Consider the following 27,756-nt stretch of genomic DNA (forward strand, 5'->3'; position numbering starts at 1 on the left):
AATGAAAACGACCCAATTCTGCATGATGATGAACATCATTTCCCTTCCACAGACTATGCATTATCATTATGACAATATTAATTTTACAAATTAAACTTTAATTGAAAACACTCAAACTAATATTTCATATAAATGTAAAACTTTGTAAAAATGCACCTGCTCAATAAGGAATGCACATACAAATCAAGGAATTCTCGTGGAAAGGCTTAGACGTTGGTTATGCATTTTTAACTAAGTAATTTAAGGAAATTACAACATCACTAGGATATACATTAAAATAAATTTTAATATACTTCAATATTTCGGCAACGTCACGTTGCCATTTTCAAGAAACTTAAGAACAAGACACGTGCACACAGGCACATAATTAAAAAATAATTAAAGAGAGAATAACAATTCAAAAGAAAAGTGGATGTTGCAATAATGATGCATGCATGAGGAGAGCTCATTCTTTCATGTCATTAAAGTTACAAAAAATAATAATAATAAGTAACTATAGAAGTGAGGTGTGTTTAATAAGTCTACTTCCCCAAAACAATCAAGTTTGAAGTAATCATTCTTATTTAAATTTGGTCGATGAATAAGAGTTTCAAAGCTTTTATACTTCTATACTTTTTTGATGCAACTGCATCTGGACTACTTGGCTCAGATTCGGCTGTCTGGGATATAACTAGCATGAAAATTGGGGGACGTGATATAATACTGATTATCAGAGGCATATATTCAGGGTGTGTTACATATGTACAGTGCACACCCACAGAATAGCAATATCACTGATATTATAATTTGCATTTATTCATGTTAAAGACTGCCCTAATTGTTTCCTGGCTTCAAATGATTCCTAAAATTAAACACAATATACTAGTACTTCATAAAGAGCACACTTTTCAACGCATAAACAATGCATCATATTCACGTTAGTAGTCCAGGTGTGCGGTCACAAATACGGTCACCTTTGAGCCTTTGAATAGACATACAGATGGTGCAGTGGGTCAAATTTTTTATCATTCTAGTAGTTTTAAACCATCCAGAAAGTGAGGCACGGTGTGTGCGCTGAGACAATAGCACCCAGAAATCAGTGGCTGTGATTGGTTGTTGTGTCAACCAATCCAATTGAACATTGTCATTTGGCATGAGTTTGCTGTTTTTGTTTTCTGAGTTTCATCTGTTTTGCATGTGTGAAGTGTGAACTAATGTGTTTAGGACACTGATATAGACAAGTTTTTAATATGTCATTTTCTATAAATAATTGATAACTTTTTACCAATATTTAAAATGTAAAAGAGTGTTGATGATCTACTGAATGTCCTGTTTCCTTCCAGAGCTTTTGCAGATTGTATGATTGCAATCAAAGGAGTCATCATCACTCTTCCAAATTTACTGAGCAAGTGCAAAGATACAAACCTGAGTACAAGACACATTTCTCTATTTCACAATACAATACAGCAGAATGATTAAATGGATGTGAAGCACAGTCAAGACTTATTTTGTTAGACTTGTTTATTATTCTCCAAAGAGAAGGCATTTGGAATAAGCATGGATATTCCAACCTTAATCATTTAGTTGCAACAGTGAAAAAATATGACTGCTCCCAATCCCAATCACATGTTCAGTCATTTTTCAATCTTAAGTCAATTCTGTTTGGGAAACAGAATTGACACTCTCATTGACAAATAAAGAAAAATTGAAATTACCTGTCATATATTACTTACTTACTTACTTACATACATACATACAAGTTATCCGACAATTCATTGCATTGGACCAATTAAGATGAGTGCTGATGCAATATGCACTCTTAAAATTTTTATACATCGATAAAAATGCAATCATATGGTCAAATTGACGTGATGTTTGTAGTGCAGGTTGCATAAGCCACCCAACCCAACACCACACCCAACCAAAATGGGCATGCAATGCCACTGATGATTACCAACCTGTGTTACAGTATAATATCACAGCCAAGGAATATTGACTCTAAAGGACTGTGTGGGCTACAAACCAAATGTTGAAGCAAATATATATCAGGGGCATATATTCTGGGTGTGCTAGGTGTGTGGTGCACATCCACGGAATAGCAATATCACTTATATGTTTTTCCATCTATTCCTGTTCAGGACTCCCTGTAATTGTTTCCTGGCTTTGCATAATTCCTAAAATTAAACATAATTATACTAATGCTTCATGAAGAGGACATTTTTCAATGCATGTGTGTGTGGTGCACATCACGGAATAGCGATATATATATATATATATCACTGATATGTTTTTGCAATTATTCCTGTTAAAGACTCCGTGTAATTGTTTCCTGGCTTTGCATGATTCCTAAAAATTAAACACAATATACTAATGCTTCATGAAGAGAACATTTTTCGATGCATAAACATTACATCATTCATGTTCAATAGACCACATGTGCAGTCGCAAATATGGACACTTTTGAGTTTTGAATGCACATACAGATGGTGCAGCATTCAAATTCTTAATGTTCTGGTGGTTTGAACCATCTAGAAGCCGAGGCAGGGTGTGTGCTGAGACAACAGCACCCAGAAATCAGTGGCTGTGATTGGTTATTGTGTCAACCAATCCAGCCGAACATTGTCATTTGTCATGAGTTGCTGTTTTCGTTTTCTGAGTTTCATCTGTTTTCTGCATGCAAAATAGATGAAAAAGTCATCTATGAAAGCTCACGTGCTATGCACATTTAAAACTTTCATGCATCGATAATAATGTAATTATATGGTCAAATCAACATGAACTATGTAGTGTGGGTTGCATAATATGACAGCACACCCAACCAAAATGGGTATGCCATGCCACTGATATATATATTTTATTCATTCAGGTAATCTGTGAATGATGAGTAGTTATCTAATTAACTTGGGTGTGAGTTCTTAATTAATGTCATATCAAGTTATAAGTGAAGGAAATGGAGCATCCAGCAACATTCACATGCACTGTCACAGAAACAAGTTCAACGACAGTTCTTCTTCTTCTTCTTATTATTATTATTATTGTTCCGGGCAACTCCAAGGAGTCGACAGACTCATCGAGGGAGGCCCTAACATCATGTCAAGAACAACTATTCGACATTGACACAGTATCTATCATACCTTGCCTTGAACTCATTCACGGTCGTAGCACTCACAACAGACTCTGGAAGCTTATTCCACTCATTCACCACTCTCAAAGTAAAAAACCTAGCTCTAACACCCTTGTCAACCACGCTCTTGCCCAGCTTCCGTGCATGGCCCCTAGTCCTCCCACCACCAGTCATATTGTCAAAAATATCTTCTGGATCAATCTTATAGAAACCCTTCAGTAATTTGAATGTCTCAATCATATCACCCCTCCTTCGCCTATCGTCCAATCTCTGCAACCCACAAATCTTCCACCTATTCTCATAAGGTTCATTCCACAGACCTGCTATCATCTTGGTCACTCGTCTCTGGATCCTCTCCACTTCCTCCCCATCACGAAGAAACCCTGGTGCCCATAACTGGGCACAGTAGTCCAGATGGGGTCTTATCAAGGCTCGATACAGAGGAACAACAGCTTGTTTGTTCCCTACATGTTAAAGTATTTTTCAGAAGCCAAGTGATTTGATGAGCTGATTTAGTCACTTTTGCAATGTGCCCCATAAACTTCAATTCCCTATCCACCAACACTCTCAAATCCCGGGCCTCATCAATCTCCTGGAGTATGGTTCCACCAATGCGATATACTGTTGCTATTCTTTTCACCACAAAGTGCATAACCTTACACTTTGCCACATTAAATTGATATCCATTTTTCCTAGCCCAGTCCTCCAAACTATCCAAATCATCCTGTAAAATTTTGACATCCTGTGCACTCACAATTGCTCTACCCAACTTTGCATCATCAGCAAACAAGTGAACACTTCCTCTCAAATCCTTTCCTATATCATTGATGAACAAATTGAAAAGCAGTGGTCCAAGAACAGAGCCCTGTGGCACACCACTAGTCACTAGCCGTCTTTTAGACTCCACTCCTGCATAAACCACCCTCTGGTATCTCTCCTTCAACCACCCTCCTATCCATCTCACCAACCCTATATCTATCCCCATCTGCTCCAGTTTACTGATTAGGGTTCCATGTGGTATCCTGTCAAAGGCCTTGGCAAGGTCCAGCAGTATCACTGTAAACCCATTACCCCCTATCCAGTTCAGCCGCCACTGTGTTATAAAACGTGAGCAAATTACTGAGGCATGATCTACCCTTCACAAAACCATGCTGTTCCCCCATACAATATCCCATTTTCATCTATCCAATCCTGTATTCTTTTCTTGACTAATTTATCTAAGACCTTGACAATGATTCCTGATATGCTAATCAGTCAGTAATTTACAACAGCAGTCTTGGAACCACCTTTATGCAGTGGAACTATTTTCCCCTCTTTCCACCCCCTCTTATAGGTGATAGGTCATCTATAATGAAAGCCTGAACTTCATGAAGACACTTGTATAATAATAACAATAATAATAACAACATAAGTAATGATTAGCCTACCTATATTTGAATTACTTTATTCAACTTTGGGGTCATGGGAGGTTTCATTAGGAATCTCATGAAAAGAGAGGGGTGTGCAAAAGAGAGGAGAGGAAGCATATAGTGGCAAGCTATCAAAATGATATCAGCACTTTGGAATTATTATGTAGTGATTATGTGAAATATACCACATAATCACCAATTGCAGAGTTTGGATCACAAGGAGAAAAGCAAAAATGGGATTTTTAAGACAAAAAGGATTATCATTTGCACTGCATAGATTTTGCACTAGCATAGTAGAATAAAAAGTAATCCATGAAAGTTATGCATGAAATACCATAGGAATGAAAGATGGATTTTGATATCACAGTTCATCTGAAGGAGAAACTTCTTTTTAGATAAATCCTGAGAGATTTATTATTATTATTAACATCTGAGTCTGACCTCCATGGAGTCAGAGACTCATCGGGGGGGATGTACACACTATTGCACACAATGCTCATCCAATCTGCTTTAAACTGATTCAATGTGTCTATATTCACAACACACTCGGGCAATGCTTTCCACTCACCAACCACTCGCCATGCAAAGAACCTTCTCCTTACTTCCTCCTTATACAATTTCTAGTGATGGCCTCTTGTTCTACCCCCCTCTCTCCCATTCTATGAAAAATCTCTTCCATGTCAACCTGATAACAACCCTTGACTAGTTTATATGTCTCAATCATAACCCCCCTCCTCTTCCTCCTATTCACAAGGCTTTGCAACTCACATTCTCTCAATCTGTCCTCATACTCCAAATTCCAAAGACCACTGACCACCTTTGTGAATCTTTCCAACATATCCTCATCACCATGAAAATCTGACAACCAAATCTATGCACAATAGTATATATGAGGCCTTATACAATGGCATCGTAACCTCTCTATTTCTGCATGTCAGGGTCCTCTGCATCATTACCATTATCTGATGTGATGTCTCCACAACTTGTGCAATGTGGCCGCTGAACTTCAGGTCTTGTCCACCATCACTCCTAGATCTCTCATCTCCTCTACTTCATTATGTACAGTTTGACTAGATCTCTGCAATGAGTCAATAGGTTTTATGGAAATTATATACATAAGGGAGTTAAAGTTTAGGGGGTGCATAGCCAAATTGGCTAAAGCAGCTCATTAGATCACTTGGTTACTGAAGAATACTTTGACAAGCAGGTTATTGTTCCTCTTCATCGAGCCTTGATAAGATTCCCATCTTGACCACTGTGCACAGATCTCGGCACCAGGGTTTCTTGGTAATGGGAAGGAGTTAGAGAGGATCCATAGGTAGATGATCAAGATGGTAACTGGTCTATGGAATGAGCCTTACGAGAACAGGTTGAAGATTTGTGGGTTACAGAAACTGGTTGATAGACAGAAAAGGGGTGATATGATTCAGACATTTGAATTACTGAGGAAGTTTCACAGGATTGATTCAGAGGAAATTTTTCAGAACAGGTGTGGTGGTGGGAGAACTAGGGACCATCCATGAAAACTGAGCAGGAGTGTGGTTTGGCAGGGGTGTTGGAACTGGGTTTCTTGCTTGGAGAGTGGTGAATGAGAGGAATAAGCTTCCAGAGTCTGCTGTGGGTGCCATGACTGTGAATGAGTTCAAGGCGAAGTATGGTAGATACTGTGCAAATGCTGAATGGTTCTTGATGTGATGTTTATGGCTTCCCTCGATGAGTCTAAGGACTCTTTGGAGTAGCTAATAATAATAATAATAATAAAAATAAAAGTTTTTTGATCTGTTGCAAGCGATGTTACATTTCGACTAATTATCTTTATAGTGTGCATATAATAAAATGAATTCCTCATATTATATGGAAAAATTAGATAAATTGTTCATCAAGTATAACATAATCTTTGCATTAACTTTTGATGTTCTCATTACCTTTATGCAGGTGATATGAATGAAGATTACACTGTAAAATATCAATTCTATAAACTGAAGAATTTTAATGGATGAAAATAACAAGGAACAAATGTCATACCACAATTTCTAGTGATAAAAGATATGTGTCTTTTCCTGAATCTTTTTTTCGTATTTTATGCCGTGGTCCTTCTTTTACTTCTTTTGAGCCAAGGAACCAAATTATTTTTGGAAAGGGATTAGCTTCAAGCAAAACTTCCAAAAAAAGAGAATCTTCTTCTTGTCTGATCCCAGGTTTCTTAGGAAATTTAGGTGCTTTGCCCCCAGGAACTCTACAGAATAATAATAATAAGATACAAGAAATTATTTTTAAAAAGTATTATTTATGTATAATATACACAGTATAACAAAAAAAGTAATGAGAATGAAGTTAAGTTAAAATAAAAAATATCTAATATGAATCTCTGAAAGGGAACACTATTAGAGAAACACAGAAGCATTATGTGGCAATCTCTGGTAATAAGTTATTTTGCATGGATGTTCATTATGTGTCATTGTGTAAAGCAGTGAAAAGTCTCACTGAAACAAACGAAATATTATCAACTGATATGGATAAGGCTTCGTCCATAGCATAATCATTCTGATGGTTTAAGAATTTACTAGCAAGTGGCCACCAACTAACAATGAGCATTCTAGAAAGGTAAATGTAAATAATTTACCTTTATATATATATATATATAAAGTTTATTCTCCACTCTTTTATGATATGGAAAAAAAAACAGCCTCGGATGAAAAGATATTTACATATATTTTGTTTAAATAGTTGATAGTTCAAACAGTTGGAAATTTATTTCCTAAATATCTTTATTACTGGGAAGAAAAATTGGTTTTTCAAGTATAATCTGAACCCAAAAGGCAAAATGATTTGTATAGACTGGAAATTTGGGCAAACAAAATGGCTGTCAATTTAATGTTAGTAAGTGCAAAGTTATGCACTTTGTAATTCGAGTTCCAGCAGCATATTATATTACCGGGATTATGCTACAAGAAGCTGAGGAGACAAGGGATCTTGGTGTATTGGTGGATAGGAATTTGAAGTTCAAAAGTTGCAAATACAACTCGGAGGATAATTGTGATGTTGAAGTGAACCTTGACATGTAAGGATAAGGAAATCATTTTGCTTCTTTATATGGCTTTGATAAGATCACACCTGGATTATTGTGCGCAGATTTGGCCTCCTGGGTTCCAAGGGGATAAAGAAGCTGTGGAAATGGTGCAAGCAAGAGTTATTATATCTGGATTATGGATTCAGATTATGAAAACAGATTGCAAGTATGTGGATTTCACACTCTTGTTAACAGGAGAAAGAGGAGTTGATATGATAGAGGTCTATAAACTTTTGAATGGGTGTTATAAGATATCAACTGATGATATCATATAACTTTTCATTACATGAAGTCCATATGAAGTCTATATTTCATTATATGAAGATTATATGAAGGTGGGGAGAGAACACAGGGGGGGCATCCATGGAATTTTAATTTATTTGCAGTCAAGAAAGGGGTAAGAGCTAGGTTTTTCTCCCAGAGAGCAGTGAGTGAGTAGAGTAATTCGCCCTTAGGGGTAGTGAGTGCATCTAGTGTGAATGAATTTAAAGGAAGGTATGATAGCTGGTTTGGGTGATTTATAGCCTCCCTCGATGAGTCCTTGACTCCTTGGAGGTCTAAAATAATAATAATAATTATTATTATTATTATTATTATTATAATTGCTATATGTACCATTTGTTCTCTTCTGTTTCAATTGCTATGATAGTTTATGATAGCTTACATTTGTTTGAAAGTGAAGATATGCAATTAATCATAAAAAAAATAATAAAAGCTATAATAGCAGATAGTAAAGTTATCAAACTTTAACATTTTCAGATGAGAAAAATTTTTAATTGTTTTATGGTGTATATTTAAATGTTTAAATATACACCAGTTTGCTACCTTGGTGGACAGCAAACTGGTAGCAGCTGGGCAGCAAAGTTCTATCTTGTTGTACTTATTATTAATCCCATAAGACCTCCAAGGGTGCTAAAGAACTAATCAAGGAGGCCACATGTCATACATTATCTTGAATTCATGACCTCCCACGATGAGTCTTTTAATTCCATGGAGGCCTGAATAATAATAATAATATTTGCACTCACAATCTCCAAAGTCAATCCATTTCAGTCACACACTACTCTATGAGAGAAAAATCTAGTTCTAATCCCCCCCTTTCTTGAATGCATTCAATTCTCAACTTCCATAGATGCATAGATCCATCTACGAGTATCCTGTATAATGATCCTTCCAGGAGATTATAGGTCTCTATCATATCAGCCCTCTCTCCTATCTGCTGGTGTCTGCAGCTAACAAATTCTCTCCTTAAGAGTCTTGCCCATATCATATTTTCAATGAATACAAACCTCAAGAAACAGGTTAACAAATAACGTTTTTTTTTCTCACCCACATGCACACTGCACTGCATCAAAACATATATGTCTTGAGGCTTCCCATGTATGAGGTTGATAAATATAAAAAATAAATAAATACAATGAAAACACTTAAACATATTCCTTGGTTAGACTACTAATCTCCTCTCATATTCTAATTTCTCCTTCCTTAAAATATTGGTCACTTGTCTAGCTTGAGTATTATATTCATCATACAATTTCTTTCTCCCTTTATTAATAATTTGATAATTACTTTTTCACCTACAATTCCTTTATGATGTCCCTAATCATCAAGTTCACCTGAATTTTTTTATCATAACTACTGAAGATAGTGAGAAAGATGAAGTATATTTAGCTCTCATAATTTTCAGTAATTATGATAAAGAGAATTCAGATGAACTTGATGATGAATTCATGATTCAGTCATTCATGATGATAGTGCCTTAAGCTGATTTCTAAGTCTCTTGTAATCAGGAATTATGATTCCACATAAATTGATTCACTTTAAGCCACATCACTACTCATGCCCAAGATATTATTATTAGTAGTATCATCATCATTGACATCTCCACTGAGTCAAAAGATTGTTTCAAGAGGTCCACAGTAATCATTATTCACACAATATCTATCATATCTCACCTTAAATTCATTTGCTGTAAGAATACTCATAACTACCTCTGTCAATCCATTGCAGTCATTCATCACTCTCCAAACAAAAAATCTAGTCCTTACACCTTTACTGATCACGCTCTTATACAACATCCAGGAGTGATCTCTTCTCTCCCTACTTATCATGTATTGAAAACTTTCTTTTGTATCAATCTTACAGAATCCCTTTAGTAACTAAAAGTTTTCATCATTTCCTCCTCTTTTCCACCTATCTGCTAAACTTTTCAACCTACACACCTTTAATCAATAATTACAGGGAGCATACCAAAGACAAATTACCATCATTGACACTTGTCTCTATATAATCACTAACACCATCTTATCTCCAAGAAATCACAGTAGTGTCAAGATGCAGGTGTTCACACCCTTATAAAGATGAATAATAGCTCCCTATCTATATTTGTGTTGTTCAATATCCAAGTAATCTTCTGAACAATTCTGCTAGCTTTTGCAATATGCTCCTTAACTTCAACTTTCTGCCCACCATCATTACATTCATGATGATAGTGCATTAAGCTGATTTCTCAAAATCCTTAGCCTCATCAGTTTTTGCAATCCATACCAACAATGTAATACACAGTATATAATCATTTCATCCTAACTTGATATTTTGTCACATTAAACTGATAGTCATTATCCTTGTCCCACACTGCAAATTTCTTAAAATCATTCTGCAGGGTCTCTACATCACCCTAATTAATTATTGCCCTCACTTTGCATCGTCAGAAAACACTGAAGCATCACTGTAAAATCATTCTCTATATCAATGATATATAGAAATTAAAAAAAAAAAAAAAGTGGCTCTGGTACAGAGCACTGAATCAAGGTACTGATATATCAACTCTACTCCACTCTATACATCCCACTATTAAATATGTTTACAAAGTCCAGAAGTATCACTGCATAGTCATTTTCCTTAATTTATCTCAGCAATCCCTCTAACAGGAGTAAATTATTAGGCAGGACACATCTTTCACAAAGTCATGCTGCCCACCATAAAGTATCTCAATCCTCTCTGTCCATTACTGAATTCTACCCTTCAACTTTTCAAATACCTTAACCACCACTACTGAGATACTAATTGGTATGTAATTTGCTACTTCTGACTTGGGCATTCTTTATGTAATGGAACTATCTTGTCCTCTCTTCATTGCACCCATGCAGATTGTCTATAATTTAAGGCCTCAGTTATATCCCACCCCCCAGCAATTTTTTATGAAATAAAACAATTTTATCCTTGGTAGTTTTCCACTTGGTTATACTGTTAGTTAAAGATACTACAAGGGGAAATATAAGCCTCTCAATTCATGCAAAATGGCAAAATAAATAAAAATAGTTTAAAGAGTATGACTTACTTTTTTGCTGCATCAGCTAAAAGAGAAAAATAAATAATAGTATTGAGAAAAAATTAACAAACAGTAATTTACACATCTAAAAAATATGAAGTGTTATTATTCCTATTAGCAATGATTAAGATAAATTTCACGTACATCATGAAATGGAAAATGACAATAAGAGTTATTAAATTTAAAATGAATCACTTGTAAATGCTACATACTATAGAAAGATAAGTTACAATGTTAAATTGATATTATTAATAGTTATGGTTACAATATTTTCTTAATTGATTTTACATATTTATTTGTATATTTAAATCGATTCATGCAATAAATGAAGAATATTTATTAAAATATCTTTCTAAAATAAAAATTTTTAAAAAATTACAAATGTCAAAATGTACAATCATTGCAAATATCCTGATTAAGATACCAATCTGTTTTTAATTTTTTTATATTATAAACTGTGTTTTGTCGTTTCCTTACCAATTTTTATATTTATGCAGATTTTAAGATATATAAACAATAAGCAAAGGTAATTTACAATGACAATATCAAGGGCAGAAACGAGTGGAATGGTACACCAGTACTAGGGCTGAGCAAAGCAACATTTGTGGAATCTTCGAAGTAAAGTCTGAGATTGTTTTAACAATATGAGAACATACTATATTTTCTTATCTGAAGTTGTTGAGAACAAGAGAACAGAAATAAGTGATTTTTTATTTATGACTTTCATTTAAACGTCATAAATAAAAGAAGTGCAAGAGGAGAGTGTGTTCCAAATACTGAGGACTCTGGATGTCAGTAAAGCTGTGGGACTGGATGGAATTTCGCCACGGGTTTTGAGAGAATGTGCTAAAGAACTGACAGCTCCGTTGACCTGGCTTTTCAATGAAAGTCTTGCTATGGGATAGGTACTCAAGGAATGGAAGGAAGATTAGATAGTGTCATTGCATAAGGGCAGTAGCAGACTGGAAGTGTCAAATTATAGACCAGTTTGTGTTTCATCAGCAGTTTCAAAGATCTTGGAGAAATTAGTGAGGGACCATATACAGAGTTCGGCAGATGGGGGTAATGTTATCTGTGAGAGTCAAACATGGATTTGTTAAGGGCCGCTCTTGCTTTAGTAATATGATTGCCTTTTATAATAATGTGACAAGAGCAGTTCATGGGGGGAAAGGCATATTCTGCTATTTTTTTTAGATTTTGAAAAGGCATTTGACAGGGTGCCACATGATAAGCTGACATTTAAATTGTGGCACATGGGTTTAGATGTTGGGTTAGTCAACTGGATTGAGGATTGGCTGTCTCAAAGATATCAGAGAGCTGTGTATGGTGGGGCAATATCAAGGAGACAGAAAGTTACAAGTGGAGTCTTGGAGGGCTCAGTACTGGGACCTGTATTGTTTAACCTTTATATAAATGACATTGTCAGTAGATTGCAGGGGGATATTCAGTTGTTTACAGATGATGTGAAGCTGAGAAGGGTTATTAGTAATAGTGCAGATGTGGCAGCCCTTCAAGAGGATTTGAATAAACTAGATGGACAGATGGGTAAATGCATGAGGATATCAGTTTAATGCAGCAAAATGTAAAGTCTTGAAGTTTGGGATATATTGATGGGAGGCTACATAACTCTTGGAGGTTTCCAGAAAACAAGTAAGTGCAGCATTAGCAAATGAAATGAACAAGAGGTATGATAAGTTTTGTGTGAGTAATGGTTAATGTGGGCCTTCTGTAATAAGTCTTACAGGTCCAGGAAGATGCTGTTATAATAATTAATAATGATAAATGCAAATAAATAAATTATAATATAAATAAACATTTACCTTCAAAGTTAAGATTAATAGTAGCAAAGCTATCACCAACTTTATTTTTAGCTACAACTTTATATTCACCGCCATCTTCAGAGGCTACCTGTAGAATTTCTAAGGAGGCCAAATAGTTTCCTTTATCTGCTTTAAGACCATATTTAAACCTTCCACCATCTTTAACTGGCTTTCCATTATGATACCTATTATAGTCATTCAAAAATTATAATTGTTTAGAAAACTTAACAGGATGTATACACAATCATATAATGCATCCAAAAAGACAAAAATAAATCAATAATAATAATCATTATCTGCAGTGCATAAAAATTTGGAGAAACACCTAATCACATCCTGATAAAGTAAAGTAAGGTATCAATGAGTGTAAAGAAAACATACATACTCAAACTACTATAAAAGTGTCAAATTAATCCTCCTCCCAAGCAGAATTCCCAAATAGATAAATGAATTATTATAACCACTTGTTTGTGCTCACTGTTAAACTTCTGCAGTGAAAGATGTCTTTCTTTATTTAGTTCGTGAATTAAAGCACACGTTTAAGCCCAAATTGAATGTCAACAAAGACAGGAATGGAGCATTAGTAAGAGAAGAATTAGAAATCAAAAACAGAATGAAAGAATATTGTGAGAACTGTACAGCAGAGTGTATAAAGAAAATGTAGAACTCTCTCAGCAGGAAAATTTTGATTTGGAACCTCCTCCACTTATGCATGAAGTCGAAAGAGCAGTTAAGCAGCTTAACAGCAATAAGACCCCCAGGTGCAGATGAAATCCCAGCAGAATTAATTAAGCCCACAGAGGATGGAGGGATAAGAGTGTTTCATAGATTGATTACAAGGATATGGGAGGCAGGATCTTGGCCTAGAGACTTGAAGAAGTCGGTTTTCGTACCTAAGAAAGGTGATATGAAGGCATGCAAGAACTATAGAACTATTAGTTAAAATATCTCATGCAAGCAAAACTTTATTGAAGATCATGCTAAATAGGACTGAGCCTAAAGTTGAGGCAGAGATGCCTGGGGAATAAGCAGGTTTTAGGAAAAGTAAGAGCAAGATCAGATCCTTTAGACAGATGCCTTAGACAGATCATAGAAAAATATAATGCCAGACTGGTTGGTCGAGTGCATAGCGTATCCACTTTCCACCCAAAAGGCTGCGGATTCAAATCCTGCTATGAGCATGATTTTTGAGATTGTGTGTGAAAATAGTGGTGATGGATGGCATTGATGAAGATGATGAAGGTAGTTGGAGCTAGTTGAGTGGTGGAGACAGAGAGTTGTAGAGTAGGTGCCCTGCCTCGATGAGTCTTTGGACTCCCTGGAGGTGGTGTTATGTAATAATAATAATAATAAAGAATTCAGACTCTTTATTTGAGTTATAAGTCAGCAGTTAGAATTGAAGTACAGGAAGATGGTTTAATGTTAAATCTGGTATGAGGCAAGGATGTACATTATCTATATGGATCACATTATGAAGGAAAGTGATATTAAACATGATATCAAAATTGGAGATGTTAAGGTAAACTCTTTGCTTTATGTGGACGATGTTCTACTTATAAATAATAATAATAATAAATAAATAAAGCTTGTGAGAACTAGGATCCAGAGTTGGGTTGACAACAATGGTATTATCTTTGATGGACAGCATGGATTTGCTAAAGGGAGGTCATGTTTCAGTAATCTACTTACTTATTACAATAAAGTGACTGCTTCCTTGGACAGAAGAAAAGGATACACAGTAATATACTTGGATTTCGCAAAGGCTTTTGATAGAGTACCTCATGATAGGTTGAAAGTCAAACTAGAGCGGATGGGGTTAGATATTAGATTGGTGCATTGGAGACTGGCTATCTGATAGGTATCAACAAGTTGTGAATGGGGAAGCGATATCCAGGAAAAGTAAAGTCACTAGTAGAGTTCCTCAGGGGTCAGTTTTAGGTCCATTACTGTTTAACTTGTATATTAATGATATAGGTGAAGATTTGGATGGAGATATTCAGTTGTTTGCAGATCATGCTAAGTTGGGACCAACCATGAAGTGTAGTGAAGATGTTGTGACCTTACTGGAAGATATGAATAGATTGAGTGATTGGGGATGTGAGTTCAATGTTGCAAAATGTAAGGTTTTAAAATTTGGAAAACAAAGATGGGATGCAGAATTTATGCTTGGTGAGAATATATTATTGGAGATAGAGGAAATAAGAGATCTGGGGGTGATAGTGGATAAGGATCTAAAATTTAGGGGAAACATCGCCAAAACTGTGAAGACAACACAAAGGCTTCTGGGAATGATGTGGAGGACACTGACGTGTAGAAGTAGGGAGATTCTTGTTCCGTTGTATAAGACTTTGATTAGGCCACACATGGACTACTGTGCCCAGATTTGGTCACTGGGTTTTCAGAAGGATGAAGAGATGTTGGAAAGGATCCAAAGGAGACTGACTAAGGTAGTTTCTGACCTCTGGAACGTCGAGTATGAGAAAAGATTGAGAAAATGTAACTTGCACAGTCTGGCGTACAGGAGGAAGACGGGAGATATGAGAGAGACCTAAAAGTTAGTAAGGGGTTGTTCTAAGATCAATGCTGGAGAAGTTTTACAGAGAATAGTGGGAGATCAGGGGAGAACCAGGGGTCATCCTTGCAAGCTGTATAAAGAGGGTGTAAGTAGGGGAGTGAGAGGCAGGTTTTGTTCGTGCAGAGTTGTGAATGATTGGAATGCCTTGCCTGAGAATGTGGTGTGGTGTCTGCAAAGAGTTGAATGTGTTTAAAACACGGTATGATGAGCTGTGTGTGTGATAAAAGGACCTCCCAGATGAGTCTTTGACTCCATGAGGTCTTGGGGTGGTAAAAATAATAATAATAATAATAATAATAAATAAATCCACTACAAGTCTGCAAGATTCCCTGACTAAATTGGTTAACTGTTGTAATAGATATAGTATGAAGTAATTACTCCATACTTCAAGGATATCTTTTTCTCCTGTTTTCATGTCACCTTCATCATCTCTAACTACTTTACAGCACTCTTTCCTCCATTTCTAAGCTTCTTCAATAACCTCTAGAATATCTTACTACCTTCTTGATATTTATTTTCTATGTTCTTGCCAAAGTCCTCCCATGACTTTTGTTTAGCTAGTTTTACACAGTGTTTCACTTTCTTACACTTGTCTCTGTATTCTCTAAGAGCAAAAGCTGACTTATTTGACTGGAACTTTTGATATGCTTTCTTCTTTTCCTTCACTGCCTCTTTAACTTCTTGTGTCCAACATGGAGTTCTGATTTTTCTATCCTTGCAGACAACCTCACCACATGCCTCTCTGGCTGAATCAATCAGGGTTTTCTTCAAGGCTTGCCACTGAATCTCCAAGGTTTGGATCCTATTCTCAAACTCTTTCATTTTTTCTTCAATAATCTTTGTGTATTTATTATAATTATTATTATTACCCCAAGACCTCATGTAGTCAAAGACTCATCTGGGATGTCCTTTTATCACACACACATCTCATCATACCATGTCTTAAACACACTCAAACTCCTTGCAGACACCACACTCTCAGGCAAGGCATTCCAATCATTCACAACTCTGCATGAAAAAAACCTGCCTCTCACTCATCTACTCATACCCTCTTTATACAGTTTCCAGGGATGACCTCTGGTTCTACCCTCATCTCCCACTATTCTCTGTAGAACTTCTCCACCATTGATCCTATAACAACCCCTTACCAACTTGTGGGTCTCTATCATATCTCCTCTCTTCCTCCTGTCCACCAGACTCTGCAATTTTTTTAGTCGACAGTTCATATCTGAGAGCTGCTCAACTTTTATTCGCTTTTAAACTTTCTTACATGTTATTCTTTTCAATATGAAATTGAATTTCATTGAAGACTAAATCGTGATCGCTTCCAATTTCAAATTCTCTGTACACTCTGGTGTCCTGCACCAGGGAGAAAACATCACTATCAACAATAACATAGTCAATGAGGCTTTTCTTATTCCTTGCCTCTTCTCTCCATGTGAATATGTGCACATTTTTATGTTGGAACATGGTGTTATAATAACCAGTCCATGTCCTGAGCAGAAATCCAATAGGTATTTGCCATTCTTATTAGCTTTGCTCTTTTCTCCAAATTTTCCCAAAACATTTTTGTATGTCTGACAATCATTTCCTACTCTGCTATTTAGATCCCCGACAAGGACCAAGTTTTCCTTTTTCATTGTGTCAGTTGCTTTTTCTAAAGCGTCAAAAAATTCCTCCACTTCTACCTTAGTAGAACCTTCTGTGGGACCATAGGCACAAATAAGTCTCATTGTCCAATTCCCCCATTGTGATATTTGCCCACATCACTCTACTTGAGACTGTGTGCCATTCAAGAAGATTAGCCTCATATTTTGTGTTAAATACTATGGCTACTCCTTCTTTTCCTTGATTGTCATTTCCTAAATATAACATTTTGTATTTATTGCTCAGAAAGATCTCACCAGTTTTTGTCTTTTTTGTTTCAGTCACCCCTATTATGTCGATCTGGTACTTATCTAATTCCTCAGCTAGCTCCATTTCTTTGCCATTCAGGCTTCTTAAGTTGACAGTACTGATCTTTAACTCTGGTGATGTTTAGTTGGGGTGTGCTTTCATATTTGTTCCAGTAGCTGACTTTTTGCTGTTCGCTTTGGTTCCCTGGCGAAAACAACGGGGGGCCTTGTTTAACCGGGCAACACCCCAGCCGGCATGAAATTTTGTCATGTTGTACCATCATTTTCTATATTGGTTAAAGCCAATAAGAATATAATTTGTTTGGCTAAATCCCAAATTGCCAGCCCATCCTCGTTCATTCAGTATCCAGGTAGATACCCAACAGGGTACACCACGAGAAGGTGAGGATTGGATATTAGGTCAAAAGCCCTGGTTGGTTCTCCACATTCCTTTAAAGGCTATGTGGAGGTCTCCTCTCAGTTATACAGCTTTGACCCTTAAGCACCCCATTTGAATACCTGGGATCCATTATTATTGTGAAGAATTGCTGTTCAGAAGATGTCAGGAGAAGGTTAGCAATGGCTAAAACAACAGTCAGAGACCTGTCTAAAATCTGGAAGGATGGATCTATCTCCATGGGAATAAAGTTGAGGATTTTGGATGCAGTTGTTTTTTCCAACAGTGACTTATGGATGTGAGACTTGGAACTTAAAGAAGTCAGATAAGAAACGGATATCTACTTTTAAGATGTGGTGTTATAGAAGGCTGTTGAGGATATCGTATATTGAAAGGCATACAAATGAATGGGTATTAGAAAAGATCAGTAGAACTTTAAGGCTCCTTAATGATATTGACAGAAGAACTTTAAAATACGCTGTTCAAAACAATTAGTGGTTAATTTAGTTTTTGTCGAATAATTATAAATTTCTGCAAATAATTATAAGTATTGGGTACTTTACATTAATAATAAATATTTCTTACTTATGGATAGATAGGATATAATTGATGAGATATTGTTTAAATAATCGATTTTTATTACAAATTTAACAAATTATACATTTTAGCATGAAATAATTTTAACAAGAACAACAACAAGAATAGCCAAAAACACTTTTGTTAATTTTTAACAGAGTGTATGGTCTCCTTTAACAGCCAAAACAGTAGTATACATCTTGATTGCATGGAATGGATAAGATGACTGGTGCCACCAAGATTCTTGAAGCGATCTTGGTGGCACCAATCGAACAGAAATGAGCCTACCTAAAGTATCCCGGGCATGTTCGATTGGATTACAAACTGGTGAAAGGCAGGTCAGTCCATTTGTTCAATGCCTTCTTCCTCAAACCACTCTTGTACCAAATTTGCACGGTGTGGACGAGCATTGTCATCCATAAAAATGAATTCTTGGCCAATTGCAGCAACATATGGACAAACTATAGATTCAAAAATCTCGTCGCGATACCTTTGGGCTGTTAAGGAACCATTTCTGATAAAATAGAGATCAGTATGGCCACCTATACTTATTCCAGCTCATACAATCAAACTCCCACCTTGATGTTGGGGTCTTTCATGAACAAACTGTGGATTATTTCTTGTTCAACTTTCACTCCATATCAAGATACATTGGTTATCTGGTTGCAGACTGTACCTGGACTCATCCATAAAAAGTACACAAGTCCAATCCTCATTTGTCCAATTGTGGTGTTCCTGTGCCCAAATTCTTCTGGCTCTTTTGTGATTTGCAATAAGTGGAATGCAAACCATTGGTCTTCAAGCATATAAATCTATGGCATGAAGACAATTTGATACTGTTTGTGTCGATACCAGCCTCCATGTTGCTGCAGCAAGTTCGCTTCGAAGTTGTGTTGCGTTAAATGTTCGATTTCTTCTGGCAAGTAATGACAAATACTGATCGTCTGTTGGAGTTGTTGAGAATGGGAGACCTTGAGCTTGTCTTTGGCAAACATTTCCCATCTCCAGAAAGCGATTTCAAAGTCATGAAATTACGCTTTGAGATACACGACACGCTTGAGCGACAACTTGCTGCATTTGTCCAGCTTCTAATCGACTAATGGCTCTCCAAGCCATGGAATCCAGGATATCATGTGGCTCTGACATTTTTAACAAAATAATGGGTGGTAGATGACACATGTATACAATTGGAGTGATAATTATTCACTGTGGAAGTGAGCACAACAAGCCACGCTTTTATACCTCTCACATGCTAATACGGCTAAGACACATTTCGACAAGTCTCAACATGATTTTGTACACAGTTACATGTTCTTCACTGTTGTATATTAAGAATATTTTTAAATAAATGTGTTACATTTGTAAATTATTTTTATAACTTTATAATTTACAAGAAAATCAAAATATCCCCTATTTGTTTTGAGCAGTATATTTTGGACAGATTGAAAGGATGGAAGGGGTCTTCTCAGAACAGTAATAGAAGGTAAAGTTCCTGGAAAAAGAGGAAGGGGTAGACCATCAATGAGATGGATGGATGGTGTGTGTGACTGATCTTCAGAGAGTTGAGGCCTCCAGAAAAGCAAACAACAAGACTACATGGCAAGGACTGGTGTGGCAGAGCACCGAGAATCAGTGACCATATGGCATCTGTTGATGCCCAGTGAACATATAAATAGATGTCTATATGACATTTTACAGCACTTGTAGCTTGGTGCATCCATTAAGGATAATGCCTCCCCACACCATGACCCCAGGATCATCGTATCTATTCCTTTCAAGAACATTCTCATGATGGTAAGCAGTACCACTTTCACACCAGATCAAGTGTCATCTACAATTGGAGCATTTTAGCAGTCTACTTATTATTATTCACAGCATAAATTGCTGTGAAATACATTTTTACCTGTATATGAAAAAATTTTCTTGAGTACAGCCAAATGTGAACATAAATTTATTGCCAGCATACAAATAAATTATATTACACAAAAAATGTGTTATTAATTTTGCACAAATTAAATTGTAATATGTTTTTGGCAAAAGTTACAAAATCCCTAAGGACACGGTTAAGGAATTAATGTACAGTGCTTAGAGAAAACCATGTGGAGAGACATTTCAGTATGAAATATATTCACTCCAAATTGCGATGCAGTTCTCACATCATACCATGCTAAGCACCAAGTGATTCAGAGTTCATCACAAAAATTATTGAAACAACTACCATGTTACAGTAAAACTTCAGTTTAATATAAACCAAAGTTTTACTGAAGTTTTACTCTAACAGGTAGTTGTTTCCATAATTTTTATGAATTCTGATCACTGTGTAAACATGAAGGAAAGAAAATGATTCAGGAGTTGCTGAGGTAAACTGGTCTCCTCCTCCTCCTTCAGAGCAAGGAGGAGGAGGAGACCAGTTTGCTTGTTAACCTTGTTTGCTTTCTGGAGAGGAATTTTAAGCAGCAATATGTCTCCCTCTTGCATCCCAAACCTGTTTTATAGGGTGGGTGGCACTGCCATCGATAAAAATGAATTCTTTGTCTACAACACCACGGAGTAATCAATCATGACATTGAAGAACTTTGTTGCCAGATCGTTCACAAATCATGTGCTGAAGAACTTCGTTGCCACATTCTTCACCAATCATAGTCCCTTTTTCCAGCATTTTAGCTTGGTGCATCCATTAAGCATAATGCCTCCCCACACCATGACCCCAGGATCATCGTATCTATTCCTTTCAAGAACATTCTCATGATGGTAAGCAGTACCACTTTCACACCAGATCAAGTGTCATCTACAATTGGAGCATTTTAGCAGTCTACTTTAATAATAAGTAGACTGCTAAAATGCTCCAATTTTAGCAGTCTACTTTAAAGCAGTCTAATTTTAACAGATTGATTACTCCGTGGTGCTGTATTATTACAACAGGGTGACAAGGGAGATATACGTATGCAACAGCATATGTATATCTCCCTTGTCATGCAACAGCTTTCATAACCATAACCACTTTCATGCCAGATCAAGTGTCGTCTACAATTGGAGCATTTTAGCAGTCTACTTATTATTACAACAGGGTGACAAGGGAGATATACATATGCTGTTGCATGACAAGGGAGATATACATATGCAACATATACATATTACAACAGATATACATATTACAACAGGGTGACAAGGGAGATATACATATGCTGTTGCATACGTATATCTCCCTTGTCACCCTGTTGTAATAATAAGTAGACTGCTAAAATGCTCCAATTGTAGATGACACTTGATCTGGCGTGAAAGTGGTACTGCTTACCATCATGAGAATGTTCTTGATAGACTGCCCACATAAAAAGTCAGTATATAAGAGGTGGTTACAGGGTTGACATTGGAGAGTTTGTTCGCTTGGTAGAACAGCAGGAAGGAGTGATGACGAGGGACCATCCCTGGAAGTTACAAAAGGAAGATGTGAGGAAGAGTGTGAGGAGTGTTTTCTTTGCATGGAGTGTGGTTGAACCATGGAATGAATTGCTGATAGAGTGGTGAGAGCGAGAACGGTCAATGAGTTCAAGGAGTGGTATGATAGACTTTGTGTTTCCTAGAAAGGATCTCCCAAGATGAGTTTTTGACTCCATGACAGCCTGAATACTACTACTAATAATGATAAAACAGAAAGGATAGTGTTAAATAACAGATTGGTGAATTGCATAGGAGATTAGCTGTATAATAGGAAATTACCTGCATGACAGGAATCAGCAAAGGTTGTGCATGGTGTGTGTGTGGGGGGAGAGAAGTATCCTAAGTAAGAAAAGTTATTAGTGGTGTGACACTGGCATTTTTTTTATTGGAGGCTTTAAGTAGCTTGAAAAAATTTCAGTATTATTTTCAGTATTCAGTATTAGCTACTTCAGTATTATTTTTCAGTGTATAAATTTCAGTATATATTTCAGTACAGTCATCCCTCGACTTACGTCGGGGTTCCGTTCCATCCAGTAGGACGTAAGTCAGTTCAGATGCAAGTCGATACATTCAATCAACAGAGTTATAGGGGTTAGGGACTAAATAACAGTAATAAATATACTCTCATTTTAATTTTTAAACCTTATTATAAAACTATGCTGCGCATTACTGCCATTATAAAACAGGAGAATAATCAGCAAATCGTCCTCCACAATCACATCTTAATTATCTTCCCTATGTGAAGGACCAGGCTGCGGCTCTTTTGGTGTAGCCTTTGTTTTTTGAGGAAAATATCCAATGTGCTATGCTTATTCCTCTTCTTCTTTTCATCATAAATTTGTTTATAGAAGGCAAATGCATCATATACTTTTCTACTAATAAGTATCGTTCAACATTGGGGTCCATATCTTCAGCCATTCTGAGAACATTGCTAACTGCAGAGAACATTTCTGCACGACCCTTCACTGTGAAATTTTTAACTACCTCTTCTTGTTTCTCTTTTTCCTCTTCCTTTTCTCGTTCTTCCAGTTTGACCAATTCTTTATTGGTCAACCCTCCAGGGGCACTTTCTATGAGTTGAACTATGTCATCATCATTCACAGTGAGATTCAGATTGTTTGCTAGGCCCACTATTTCTTCACTTAATTTACAAAGGTCTTCATTTTTTTCAAAACTTCCAAAATCGTGCAAACCTTTTGAATGTCTTTTTCCATATGCCACTCATACATTGAGAGGTCATTTCATCCCAAGTCACAGCAATATTTTTAATAGAATGATAAATATAGAATGCTTTCCAGAATTGCATGAGAGTCTGGTCGTTTCTTTCAGTAGCAGAAATGGCTCGTGAAAAGGGCTCCATCAATAATAAGTCTTAAAAACCGCAAGAACTCTCTAATCTTGAACTTGATGAAGATTACCGATATAAGATGGATGACCTGGAGCATTATCTAGAATTAATAAAATTTTAAATCTACCTTTTCTTTCACACAATAGCTTTCCATTTCACTCGATAACAATTGATTAAGGCATCCGCAAACATTTTTGAGTCATCCATGACTTCTTATTGCTCCAATAATGAACTGGAAGAGTATGCTTCCTAATGTTTTTGATGGCTCGTGGATTCTCACTGTGCCACACAACAAATGGTTCCAGTTTACATCCAACCACGTTACCTCCTAACAAAATCATAACACGGTCTTTAAGAGCTTTGAAACCAGGCATAGATTTTAGCTTTTTGTGGACAATTGTCCACTCGGGCATTTTTTTCCGAAACAAAGAGATCTCATCCATATTAAATATTTGCTGTGGCAAATAATTTTCCTCCATAATAATTTATCCAATTTCTCCACAAACTCCTTGGCAGCCTTCTCATCGGAACTTGCAGATTCACCATACGTTTTCACATTATGCATCGCAAAACACTGCTTGAATCTCGTGAACCAACCAGAAGAAGCATTGAATTCGTAGTCGTAATCGGATCCAGCTTTCTCCTTCAAAATGTTGAAGAGACTTAGTGCCTTAGTGGTTATGGTCATAGTGCTAAGAGGTATGTGCTTTAGGTTCAGGTCCTCTATGCATGATGCAAGTAGCTTTTCCAATCACCGACAGGACCTTATCATTACTTAGTCACTATCGTTGAACTTGCAACTTCATTTCAAGATCAACTGCTCGCCTCTTTTTCTGTGATTCTTCACAAGGTTTTTTGAATGGGCGTGTAAGGGGCCATGTTGCACAAAATATCGTGAAATATTTAACAATAAATACACAAATAACCTATTTCTCAAACACAAAATCAACAAAGGAACTGTTGAAGCCACGTGCCGACTGCCAAGGTAGGTTGCTGCTGAATGCGCTGCGCATGATGCATTGTTGCTAAATAGAAACCTTTTTACTTTACTCTCGCTTGTGTCTTGTTTGAAAGTATAGCCGAAAATGTTATTTATCCCCTTATGGGATCATGGACATATCTTTGAACAGGCGCAAGTTAAGGGATGACTGTATATAAATTTTGAAAGTCATATTTTCATATGAGTAGCCAAAAGGTGTCAAACCTTATTATTAAAATACTCTGGATTAGAGATAGTTTTTGGAAGCTTTACCAGTTGGTTATACTATAAATGAAAGATACCAAGAAATTATATACTTAGTTTAATCCTTTATCCAAATGTAAGTAAAGTTTGCACCTGAAATATAATAAGGACGGGGACAACTCGTACATAGAAGCTAATGGCTTCACATCACTTCCCTTACTATCCCATAATGCAAAGCACATAACCTTATGGGTAGGTATAATGTTATGCATTATGGGAAGGGTCACTATCCATACCGGTTTCGATTGTACTAAGGGTCACTACCCATACCAATTTCGATGGTGCTGATTATATTTCAGGCACAAACTTTGTTTGCTTACACTTGAATAAAGGATTAAACCAAGGATATAATTTCTTGGTATCTTTAATTTATAATATACTACTTCTTCTTGTGCAGCTTGTCCCACTTAAGTAGGGTTGCTCTTTCTGGTTAGTCTCCTCCACATCCTCCTGTTTTGGGCTGTAACCACATCCAAGTTCTTCATCCTCAAGTCCTCCTCGACCAGCTCCCTCCATCTCTTCTTTGGCTGCTTGCGCTTGCTCCTCCCCTGCACATCAATCTGCATGACCTTTCTTCCCACATATTCATCTTCCCTTCTCATCACATAAACAAACCTACCCAACCTTTCCTCCTGTATCTTTGCAACCTAAGTAAGTAAATTTCACCGTTCCCCTTACATAGTAATTTCTCAGACAAACCTTTCTGGTCACACCGCACATCCACCTAAGCATTCTCATCTCCACTACCTCCATCCTGCTGATGTTATTTTTCCTCAGGGCCACAGTTTCCATAGCATATGTTATAGCTGGTCTCACTACTGTCCTGTAGATTTTGCCTTTTAGATTGATTGGTACCCTCTTATCGCATAGTACTCCAGCCATCTCTCTCTCTCTCCAGTTCCTGCATCCTGCTTGTACCCTGCATCCCACTTCCTTCTCAGCCTCACCATCCTCTTTCATTGTTGAACCTAAGTATCTAAAGTCACTGACCTTCCTGATGACATTTTCTTCCAGCTCCAGATCTGTCTCCTGGCTGCCATCCACTTTACAACACATATACTCTGTCTTACTTCTACTCAGTCTCATACCCTCTCTTCCAGTACTTTCCTCCAACTTTCCAGTTTAGCTGCCACTTCTTCTCTTGGTTCTGCATACAGTACGATGTCATCTGCATACAACATAGTCCAAATCATGCCTACTCCCACCGCCTCTGTCACCACCATCATCACAATATTAAACAGGAATGGACTTAATGTTGACCCTTGATGCAAGCCAACCATCACTGGAAAACTTTCTGTCTCTCCCAGACAGCTTCGAACTCTTGTCCTCACATTTCTGTACATCTCCTGCACCAGCCTAACATATTTCTCCGGTACCTTCTTCTCCCTCAGACACCTACACACAGAATTCTTGCCTTGGCACTCTATCATAAGCTTACTCAAGATCAATAAATACCAGATGTATCTCCCGTTGCTTCTCTCGAAACTTTTCCATCATCTGTCGTAACCCAAAGATAGCAGCTATAGTCGATCGACCAGGCATGAAGCCAAATTGCTCCTTTGCAATCTCCACCTCCTTCCTCGGTCTTCCATCAAGAACCCTCTCAAGGATTTTCTGTGTGGGACATCAACTTTATTCCTCTGTAATTCTTACAGTCTTGTGCATCCCCTTTACTCTTGTAGATGGGGACAAGAGTACTTTCCCTCCATTCCTCGTTTATATTTTCCTGTTGACAAACTTTTATTAGCAGGTCCCACAACAGGTCGATTCCCTCTTCCCCGAAGTATATCCTCCATCTGTTTCTTATATCCACATCCCCTCCTTAATACCCTTCCTCCAGATTCTTTGATCTGCCTTACATGTACGATGTCCTTTGATGCCTTATTTCTACATTTTGCCAATCGATAAATCTTCCTCTGTCCTTCCTTTGTTTCCAATTGATCATTCTCTCTCTATACTCCTCTCTGTCCTCTTCCACCCTTCACTTGTCCCACTTCTGCTTTGCCTTCCTCTTAACCATCACTGCCTTCTTGTACATTATTATTCCACCACCAACTCCTCCTTCTGCTCTCTAATCTTTCCAGATATTTCACCAAGCACCTTGATTGCAAAGCTCAGAATTGCTTTTGAATTATGTCTCCACCAATCTTGTACTTTCTAGACCATGTGAAATCTTCTCTAATATCCTCTCTCTAAAATGGTTCCTCAAACTCTCTTCTTTTAAGCGAAACCACTTAATTGTCTTCATCCCATGGCTTCCAAAGGTTCTTATCTTCAACCTTAAAGTCTGCACACAGCATCCAGTGTTGCTGCACCACTTGATCTGTTGGTATTACCTTACAATTTGTCACTTCCTTAAGATGTTTCTTCTAGTTAAAATGTAGTCAATCTGTGAACTGTTGCTACCACTTCTAAATACTATCAAATGTCTTTTCCTCTTGCAGAAAAATGAGTTCACAATTGCCAGATCAAACGCTACTACAAAGTTCACAATCCTTCTCCTTCCTGGTTCATCATTCCTACTCTATGGCCGCCATGCACCCTTTCACAATCCCTATTCTGTCTTCCTATGTGTTCAATCAAGACTCCTCCGACAATCATGATCTTGTTTTCTTCCAGTTCCCTCATTTCTTCATCTAGCACGTTCCAGAACTCATCTTTCTCCTCTCCTGTATAGCCAACTTGCAGGATGTATACACATAAAATGACCACTTGCTCTTCTCCAAGACCCAGTTTCATTCGTATGATCCTGTTGTTCCTCCTACTCACTTCAAGTACTTTGCCCTTCATTCTGCAACACACCACAATTATGACACTATTTCTTCCCTCTTTATTCACTACAGAGTAGAACAATTGATACCCATCTCCCAGTTCCTTCATCTTTTTCATCTTGCTTCCTGCACACATAAAATGTCCAACTTCCTCTTCCTCATCATGTCTTCCACCTCTCCTCTCCATCCAGTCATGCTTCCAACATTCAATGTTCCCATTCACAACATTCTCTCCACCTGCTTGGCTTGCTTCTTTAACCGCATCTGCCCTTGATGAGATACCCCTTAGGCAGTGTATCTACGCATTGCCTAAGGGGTATGCCCTAGCTCTTGTATCACTTTCTTTTTGACTCATTTGATCATAGCTAGAGCTGGCAATGAAGTTTTACGACCAGATGCCCTTCCTGACATCAACCCTCGCATTTATCCAGGCTTGGGGACCGGCACTGATTGGGACTAGCTTGCCTCCTTTAATTTATAGTATAACTAAGTGGAAAAACTTCCAACAGCAAACATCAACTACATTTTTGATGAGAAAGTGTATTTGCTCTTGCCCAACTTTTGCAGTACTTTCACTATGACTCCTGATATGCTGATCAGTCTGTAATTTGTTACATCAGTCTTGGAGCATCCTCAGTGGAACTATTTTCCCCTTTTTCATCTCCTTGGGACTAACCCAGAACTTGGATTAAACAATGTGCTCAAAGGCACTTCCAGTTCCCTATCACCTTCTCATAAAACTTGAGCTGGTATACCAGCTATTCCCCACATCAAGGTTCT

General features: G+C 37.2%; 2 protein-coding genes across 2 annotated transcripts in view; both read right to left on the reverse strand.

The window, feature by feature from the left end:
* LOC150096673 (twitchin-like) overlaps positions 1-7,107 on the reverse strand; it is a 2,440,784-nt gene extending 2,433,677 nt beyond the window's left edge. The window contains exons 1-2 of the mRNA XM_090408679.1: positions 7,007-7,107; positions 6,538-6,748 (exon numbers count right to left, since the gene is read on the reverse strand). Of these exons, the coding sequence (XP_090264805.1) occupies positions 6,538-6,748; positions 7,007-7,107 (312 nt within the window). The remainder of the gene's footprint in view (positions 1-6,537; positions 6,749-7,006) is intronic.
* Positions 7,108-10,918: 3,811 nt separating this feature from the next.
* The window catches only part of LOC150096677 (disorganized muscle protein 1-like), a 310,506-nt gene continuing 293,668 nt past the window's right edge, over positions 10,919-27,756 (reverse strand). The window contains exons 6-7 of the mRNA XM_090408680.1: positions 12,734-12,918; positions 10,919-10,938 (exon numbers count right to left, since the gene is read on the reverse strand). Of these exons, the coding sequence (XP_090264806.1) occupies positions 10,919-10,938; positions 12,734-12,918 (205 nt within the window). The remainder of the gene's footprint in view (positions 10,939-12,733; positions 12,919-27,756) is intronic.

The sequence above is a fragment of the Typopeltis vanoorti genome, chromosome 18 (assembly GCF_054136105.1).
Source record: "Typopeltis vanoorti isolate ZY-2024b chromosome 18, IOZ_Tvanoo_1.0, whole genome shotgun sequence".
NCBI classification, from domain to species: domain Eukaryota; kingdom Metazoa; phylum Arthropoda; class Arachnida; order Uropygi; family Thelyphonidae; genus Typopeltis; species Typopeltis vanoorti.